General features: G+C 46.7%; 1 protein-coding gene across 1 annotated transcript; it reads left to right on the forward strand.

Annotated features, from left to right (window-relative positions):
• The first annotated feature begins 1,874 nt into the window (after nt 1-1,874).
• LOC117078539 (huntingtin-interacting protein M) lies at nt 1,875-2,457 on the forward strand. Its single transcript, XM_033202096.1, has one exon. The coding sequence runs from the start codon at nt 1,980-1,982 to the stop codon at nt 2,331-2,333; it is 354 nt and encodes a 117-aa protein (XP_033057987.1). The 5' UTR covers nt 1,875-1,979; the 3' UTR covers nt 2,334-2,457.
• Nucleotides 2,458-9,229: the final 6,772 nt, after the last annotated feature.

Raw genomic sequence — 9,229 nt, forward strand, 5'->3', positions numbered from 1 at the left:
ATTCAATTACACAGATGGTGTTTTGAAGAGAGATGGAGTGTGCCTCTCAGAATAAGCAAGGGATTGTCTCTGAGGGATCTTGAAGAAACCTCTTGTCTAATCACATGAATCCCCATGACGTACATAAAAGATCTATAAGTTTTTGAGAATGTTATATCAGCAGAAACAATGCCAGCTTAGACTGAAAGGGACAAATAGAGGAAGAAATGAAAGAAGGCCATAGGACTCCCAAAATTTGACAGGAGAAAGCAGGCTGATAAAACTAGTCAGCCGTAAACATATGCTACCATTCAAAATAAAGGAACAATGACTGAGGGCAGAACCTAGAGGCCAGAGGGCAGATTTATGACCCCAGGTGAAGTCATAGGAGCAGAGTGATCAAAGGGAGGAGTCTCAAATCATAGAATATTCCCAGGCCTTGAAACCTAATGGTTGGATTTTGAAATTGTTTGGATTTGAGACTCTTTTGTTCTTTCCACTTTTTCCCTATGGAATGGCAAAGTTATTGGCTGTAAATGAACCAAAGTCAAAGGGAAAACACAGAATTACTAGAGAGGAAAATTAAATAGTAGAAAAGAAACATCTCTTAGTGCTTTTGCTTCACCTAGGAGAGACAAGAAATACACATCTGGGCTTAAACTGAGCACAAGATGCACTTCTCTATCAACTGTTTACCTGGCACTGACAGGTAAACTTATTGAGCATCTTATTATTAATTGAAAAATGATTAAAATATATTTTTCAACGATTGTGGAAAACAGTGTGGCGATTCCTCAAGGATCTAGAACTAGAAATACCATTTGACCCAGCCATCCCATTACTGGGGATATACCCAAAGGATTATAAATCATGCTGCTATAAAGACACATACACATGTATGTTTATTGCAGTACTATTCACAATAGCAAAGACTTGGAATCAACCCAAATGTCCATCAGTGACAGACTGGATTAAGAAAATGTGGCACATATACACCATGGAATACTATGCAGCCATAAAAAAGGATGAGTTCGTGTCCTTTGTAGGGACATGGATGAAGCTAGAAACCATCATTCTGAGCAAACTATCGCAAGGACAGAAAACCAAACACCGCATATTCTCACTCATAGGTGGGAATTGAACAATGAGATCACTTGGACACAGGGTGGGGAACTTCACACACTGGGGCCTGTTGTGGGGTGGGGGGAGGGCAGAGGGATAGCATTAGGAGATATACCTAATGTAAATGACAAGTTAATGGGTGCAGTACACCAACATGGCACATGTATACATATGTAACAAACCTGCACATTGTGCACATGTACCCTACAACTTAAAGTATAATAATAAAAAATAAAAATAAAAAAATAAAATGCATTTTTCAAATAGGGTAAAATCATGACACTCATACAGATACGAAATGAACACATGCTAAAAAAAAAAGATGTTATGACTGCTTCAAAAGGGAAACCAAAGAGTTGATATGGGAATATTCATCAGTAATATTAAATGATTGTGCACATGGAGGCAAAACTGGTTTCATAAGGTGAAGACCAACTGAACCTCTACTAAAGAATATACTGTACATGTATCAGCAGCCTACAACTAACAAAAGGCTATAAAAGACTTCACAGATAATGTAAGGCTAGAATCAGATAACCTGCAGTGGTGTCCTAAAGATAGAGCAAAGTTTTCCATTGAAACACACTTTTGTTTTTATAATGTCAAAATCAGGTAGAGAGTTATAGTTCCTTCGAAATCAGGGTTCAGTCATTAGGGTGACTAGATCAGTGTCACAGACATTTCTAAGCTGAGGTCTGATCAGGGACCAGTGGACACCAGTGAAATCACAAAGCCTAGGGATGTCACAAAGGCAGCTAGCTCCCTGACCAATCAGGGCCTGGAGCAGAGGGATACAATAGGCAGCACCAGTGTCCTCAGAGACCTGCTTGAGCTGGAGAATCAAGCAGAGCTGATCAGAGCCAAACCCAGCAAATATCATGTCAGAGAAAAATAACCGTAAGAACTCCTCTACAAATAACAACCAGATTCAAGACCCTTCTAGAAATGGGCTGCGGGTCCCTATGAGCTTCGTGGACCGAGTTGTGCAAGATGAACAAGACACCCAAAGCCAGAGTTCCTCCACAATAAATATCCTCCTTACCGTGCTCGATTGCCTTGCTGACTACATCATGCAGCAGGTAGGCTTGGAGGCCATCAACAATGGCAGGATGCGCAACACTTCACAAGATGGGGAGAGAGAAGTGGACAACCACCACGAGCCCGACCGCGCTGAGAGTGATGGAACCCGCTTTGTGTTTGATGAGATGCCCAAATCCAAAAAGAATGACTGAAGACTGGGTCCCAGAGCCTTGAGGGGATCCTCACAGGCTTAGCCAGGGCAAAAATGTGTCACAGCTGAGGAATATCTGCTGTTGTCATCAACAAGTGCAACTAAAGGATGTAAATCCATGAGTATGTTTCTGATTCCTCCCAGTTTCCGTCGCTTTGGGTTGTAGGTGTCTGTGAGACATCAAGGAGAAGCTATCTCCAGAGAACTGAAGTCGGCGGGGGGGGGGGGGCAGGAAGTGGTGGCCAGTGTGGAGTGTTTGCCAGGTGGCAGCTTCTAGAGGGAATGTAAATGTGATTTAGAGGGGGCAGTTTCCAATGGTGATGGAGAGGGCACGGGCCCTGTGGGGAGGAACTGGCTGGGATAAAGACACCGAGACTTCCTCATTGCCTCTGAACAGGAAGGCCTTGTGAAGCCAGGGAGTTGGCTGGGGGCCTCTGGGGCTTGCTGAATTCCCAGCCTGATGCTGGGGCCTGGGGTGGAGCTGCAGACTCTGACTGAGGTGCGGGAGGCTTTATTCAGGATAGCAAAGGTCTGAAGTCAGAGGGCGGTGGCCACAGGGGCGGGTGGAGAGGGGGCACACTGGCTGGCATGAAGTTCATGTGATAGGGACTTTACATGGAGATTGAGAGTGAAGGAGAAGCCATGATGAAAAATGCAAAAAAGAAATGATGGCCTGCTGGATTTCATTTCTTATTTCTTTATGTCCTGCCTTATTATGAAAGAGGATTTGAGACAGGGATTAGTAGCTAGTGCTGTGAATATATCTTTCTGTCCTCTCTTCAGGACACTGGTAAAATAAATCATAATAATATATAAAACTTATGATCTGGCCTAAGATGGGCAATTCAAGAAGTTCTTAATGGTTGTTAATTATTAATGAATCAGCTTAATTATATATGTATTTCATTTAAAACACAATTAACAATTTCATTTTTAAATTAAATACCTATTCATTATAATTACTATATATTGCATAGAGCACCAAAGAATTGTTAGTGACTCAATACATGTTTTAAGAGGTGTAGAAATAATTCTGTCCCAAGTGACGGCCTCTAAAGCATGTGCAATCCTTTTCAGAACTTCCTGCTGTGCTAAGTTTAAAAGAGGTGTCACATCAAACATTGTAGCAATCTGTCCCCTTGCCTGTGAGTGCCCGCATTTTAGGTTTCCACCTGTTCTTTGGGTCCTTGGGTGCCACAGTCTGCTGCCTGCTGGCCTTTCACAGAGGATTGGTCAGAGGCTGCACAGGCGGCTCCAGCAGTGGGAGCTGAGGGCCTGGGTTTCAGATCCCAGTTCACCGCTTCCTTGACATGTGATATTAGACCTTCAATTACTACCTCTGAGCAGGTCTCCTCATGTGTAAAATGGGGGTAATAAGAGTCTCTCCATCTGTGGGTTTTCCCAAGATTGAGTCTACTTGTGCCTGTAAACTGCTCCTCCACACGGTGCATGCACAAGGTCGCCCTTAATAAACAGCTGCATCTCCTTTCTTCCCTAACAGCAGACCTGTAGGCAGGCTTCCCTAAGGTGCAGTGGGCCTGGTTCTCAGGTGACCGCTGGGGACTTAGGCCACTGGCTGTGAGAACCACATCCTGCTGAGCCCTGTGGAGAGACAGGAGGAATTTGGGAATATTTAATTTATGTAAGCAAAAGAGACTTTATAATCCAATACGTCAATACCATCCAGAGACAGGAAAACTTTCCATAATCACACAATCAGAGGTGGAGTTATTTCAGAATTACAAGCACACAGACATATAGGCACAGAGAAATAGAGCTTAGAGCTTCAGTTCTACAATTTCAACCATGAGTCAAGTGTAAATAGAAACAGTAAAGTTCTCTGATCCAAATACATATATATATATATAACTGTTCTCCTCTAAGAGAGTGTAAAATTCTTAATTGATTTGAGCCATAAATAGACAAATGGACAAATAAAAAGACTGTCAAACTAGATTTTCTGTTGTCTTTTACACAACAGACTGGATTTCTGTGAATCATTAACTTATTACACAACTCTTCAGATGGTCGGATCCTAAAACTGAATTCCCAACCATTTGGTCAACAATGAAAATAACTTACCTAATATGGAAGAACAACAACAACAACAACAAAAATACAGAATTAGTAGAGAAAAATATTGAAATCAAAATTAAATGTTGAAACTAAAATTAGAAAAACACAATGAACAAAGACCTATTTGGGCTTTGGAGTCACCTAGATGAGGCAAGCAAAGACATTCCTGGGTTTAACTGAGCATGAGGTACACATCTCTGTCACCAAGTTTGCCTAGCTCTGACAGTTGAATCCACTGGGTATGACATTGTGACCTTTAAAAACAGGTAAAAGATATTTTCCAACAGAGTAAAATCATAACACTGAAACACCTATCATATGGAAATGCGTTGAAACAATCGGTTAACTTATGAGGAAATTGGCAGATATTATAAGCCGTTCAAAAGACAATTCAAAGAATAACCATAGGAATATTGATCATGAATGTTTAAGTAAATGTATACATGGAGGCAAAATTGGGGGCAAGGCAGTGAACACGTCTGTAAGTGACTTACAGCTTCTAGAGGGAATGTAAATTAGCTCACAGCCAATACAAGGCTAAACTTAAAGAATCTGGAGTGGTGTCCTAAAGACGGGACAATACTTTCATTGACACATCTTTTTGCTAAAATGTTAAAATAGAATATGAGCCTTTCCTTAAAAAGAAGTTCCAGCTACTGGGGCGACCAGGTTCCTCTCAGAAAGAAGTTCCCGTTACTAGGGCGACCAGGTTGCTCTCAGAAAGAAGTTCCCGTTACTAGGGCGACCAGGTTCCTCTCAGAAAGAAGTTCCCGTTACTAGGGCGACCAGGTTCCTCTCAGAAAGAAGTTCCCGTTACTAGGGCGACCAGGTTCCTCTCAGAAAGAAGTTCCAGTTACTAGGGCTACCAGGTTCCTCTCAGAAAGAAGTTGCAGTTACTAGGGCGACCAGGTTCCTCTCAGAAAGAAGTTCCGGTTACTAGGGCGACCAGGTTCCTCTCAAAAAGAAGCTCCAGTTACTAGGGCAACCAGATCCCTCTCAAAAAGAAGTTCCCGTTACTAGGGTGACCAGGTTCCTCTCATAGGCTTTGCTAGGCTGAGGCCTGATCAGAGACCAATGGACACCAATGACATCAAAAAGTGGAGGTTGTCACAAAGGCAACCCCTGACCAATGAGGGGCTGCAGCATAGGGATACAGTGGGCAGCAATAAGCACTGGCACCTTGAGAGGCTCAGGCCAGCAGGAAAATCAAGCTGTGCCAATTGGGGCAAAACCCAGCAATCCTCATGGCTGGAAACAAACGCTCTGTAGGCCTAGGAGACAATGCCTTTCCCGTTCCAGAAGAGCAGAGCTGCAGTTCCTGCCAGCCGCTTGGAAGGCTGCCTGCGAGAAGGTCAGTATGCCCGGCGCCTGAGCTCAACCACACCTGTTTTCCTGGCTGGTGTTCTCGAGTACCTGACAGCCAACATCCTGGAGAAGGCTGGGCAAGGAGGCCGAGAACAGCCACAGGGTGTGCATCACTCCAGAACACGTGAAGAGGGCACTGCAAAAGGATGAGCAGCTCAGATGGATCTTGGAGTTGGAAGATGACACCCACTCTCAAGTAGAAGAAAGCCCCAACCCGAGGAGGAGGAGGAGGAGAAGGAGCAGGAGGAGGAGGAGGTGGCGGTGATGGGGGGAAGGAGGACGAGGAGGAGAAGGAGGAGTAAGGATTCCTGAGTTTCGGAGCTGTGCAGGACTTCATCAGCAACCTCCTCCCGATACCAAAATTCCCACAGATGAAAGACCCCAGGTTGCTTCCATCTGCCCAAGCTATTAAACTGTGTAAACGCATGACAGTGCTCCTGACTCCTCTCAGTTTCCGTCACTTTGGGTTGGAGGTGTCTGTGAGACATCTAGGAGAAACTATCCCCAGAGAACTGAAGTGGGGGAAGGGGTGGCCAGTGTGGAATGTTTAAATCAGTGATTTAGAGGGGGCAGTTTCCAATGGTGATGGAGAGGGCACGGGCCCTGTGGGGAGGAACTGGCTGGGATAAAGACACCGAGACTTCCTCATTGCCTCTGAACAGGAAGGCCTTGTGAAGCCAGGGAGTTGGCTGGGGGCCTCTGGGGCTTGCTGAATTCCCAGCCTGATGCTGGGGCCTGGGGTGGAGCTGCAGACTCTGACTGAGGTGCGGGAGGCTTTATTCAGGATAGCAAAGGTCTGAAGTCAGAGGGTGGTGGCCGCAGGGGCGGGTGGAGAGGGGGCACGCTGGCTGGCATGAAGTTCATGGGACAGGGGATTTACATGGAGATTGTGTTGGGGTTGTCCTTAGGGCCATTTGGGAGATGTGCTTGTCTGAAACCCAGAAGACTTTCTTGCCACATGATGTCCACTGAACCTCACATTCCCAGGCAACTCATTGTGAAGATTCCCACCCCACCACTGGGTGATTCCTTATGGAGAGCTATAGAGCATTCCCAGCCTTAGCTCAGATCGTCACTTTCTCCTCTGTGCATTCGAGAAGCAAGCAGGCGTCTCTCTCCAGCATCTGCAGGTAGCGAGTCTCCTTCAGCTGATCACATCATGGTGACAGCAGCACCCCCTCCCCTTGCCAAAGTGAAACATCTTTGGTTTCAGCGTATGTGATCCTGCTAGTCCAGTGTCCTCCAGTCAGAAGTGAGTGCCTCTAGGATGGGTAATGGCAGCGAACTGATCATTTTCCTCAGATCTTGACATATTAGCTACGTAGCTGTCTGGTGTTTAAAAGCTGTTGATGTTGCTTATGGCTGTGGCTTATTGTAGAGCTAGACATAATGTCTTGGATACTTCACTGGAATGCACATCTGAGGACTTCATTCAAGGCAGGAGAAGCCATAGTAGGTGGGTGGCCTGTGGTGGGTGAGTCCCTCTGTGTAGTCAGGTGGTCACCTTACAGTGTATGCAGTCGTCAACACTAACGGTCACTCTGACCTTGTAAGGACCTGGGCTTCTGGGCTCTTTCAGACTCTGTTTCATGTCTGAGGTGGAGTTTGGAGGTTGACCTTGGATGAGCCCCTGTTGCAAGCTCTCTGCAGAATCAAAGGGCATGGGACAGCCAGCAGGAGGTACTGCTATCCCTTTAAGAATTGTGCTCAGCTGTGCTCATGGGTTTCAGAGGAATCGTGGGGGGCCACAGCCAGCATAGCTTCAGACTAACGCAGCACGCTGCCAGACCCCCCTTCCACACGTGCAAGGAATTCTACACTCAGGGGAGGTGGGGAGGCAGAGAGAATCGCTGCCATTGGGAAGGCATGAGCCCGCCCATGTTTAGGCCTTTTGTGCATTTCTAACAGGAGGGAGGGAAAGGTGAGGAAGGAGTCCCTCTGGCCTATATCCTGTGGACAGATGGCAGTGGTGGCCAATGTCCTATTGGGAGTGTGAAAACTAACGCCCAAGTGGGCAAGGACAGAGGCTGGGGTGACTGTGGCTGCCAACCAGGCCGGTGATCATAAGCAGTGTCAGGGCAGGCTGGTGCCAGACTCAGGTCAAGACTGCAAAAAACATCATATGTGAAGGGAGACAAGCCCCAGAGTCACCTGAGGGCAGGAGACTTAGAGGGTAAAGGCAACTTTTTGTTGGCTCTAACACAAGGCCTGGTTATCAGGCTGGTCTCCCACCTAGAGCATCTTTTGGGAAGCAAAGCATTTTGAAGGTCCCAGGCCTCCTGTTCCCTTTATGCAATAGATCCTACATGATGTAACCTACGGAAGATGGCCTGACTCCTTAGAGAGTACCTCTCTTACTACCAAAATAGGAGTCTGGAAAGAGAGGTACTTCTGTGAACATCTAATACATCATTTTCCCAATGCTCAGATTACAAAGTGGCAGCTCACATACATAATCTGGACAGCAGATGGGATCATTAGCATTACAATGATGTTTTTAAGGAAAATTATTTTGTTGCCAACATTGAAAAATCTAGATCTTTCATCTGAAAATTTCAATTTCTAGGTTTCCTTAGAAAATCAAAATGTCTCAGTATATATGTGGCTACAGTTAGATAGAAATAATTACCTGCTACCCCATTAAGACGAGATATCTCGTTTCCTACATTCCCCATGATGGCAGTGGTGACCTATCTGGGGTGGCCGCTGCCATCATGCCAGCTACAGCAGGGAGTCATGACGGGGCTGCACACTTTGTGGAGCTGGTGGGAGCTGGGGACAAGTGGGAGCCCTGTCCCTTTCAAATTGGTGTGGCAGTAGCTCCCTGGTTGCAGCCGCAGCTGCCCGCGCGGTGGTTGTGGACCCAGGCCTCCCACTACATGGAGCAGGCAAGAGTCCTGCCCTCCCAGACACAGCTGCAGCCACCCAATCGCGGCTGCAGACCCAGGCATACCTACCCTCTTGGAAATGTCTGCTTCCACTGCTTGGCTTCTCCCTGCTGTCAGTGCCCACTCCTATCTCAAAGCAAAGTCAGGGCTGATCCCAGGTGCTGTCACAGCCAGGCCATGGGCACACATGCTTGAGGCAGTGCTGACACACCAGTTCACTGCTGCCTTAGCCCCCTCCAGACCTTGGGCTCTGACAAGCATAGGAAGGAAGCCAATGGGGGGGTCAAAGGCAGCTCGGTGCTGGCCTGCAGACATCCTCTGGCACCTACAGCCTGGGTGCCATGAACGGCGGCATGAGGCAGACAGGTTCCTAGGTGGAAGGTCCACAGTGAGGCCCCATGTTCAGGCCAGGAAGGGCCTGAAGGCTGGGAGCTGGACTGCCAGTCCTATAGACCGGAGCAGGAATTTGTGGTGCTTTATCTGGGCCCACCCATGGCCACCCATGGGCCAGTCAGCATGCACTTCCTCCCCTCTGAGGCCCTTAAAAGCCAGAGGACTCAGCCAGAGC

The sequence above is a fragment of the Trachypithecus francoisi genome, unplaced genomic scaffold (assembly GCF_009764315.1).
Source record: "Trachypithecus francoisi isolate TF-2019V2 unplaced genomic scaffold, Tfra_2.0 Lachesis_group6, whole genome shotgun sequence".
Taxonomy (NCBI): domain Eukaryota; kingdom Metazoa; phylum Chordata; class Mammalia; order Primates; family Cercopithecidae; genus Trachypithecus; species Trachypithecus francoisi.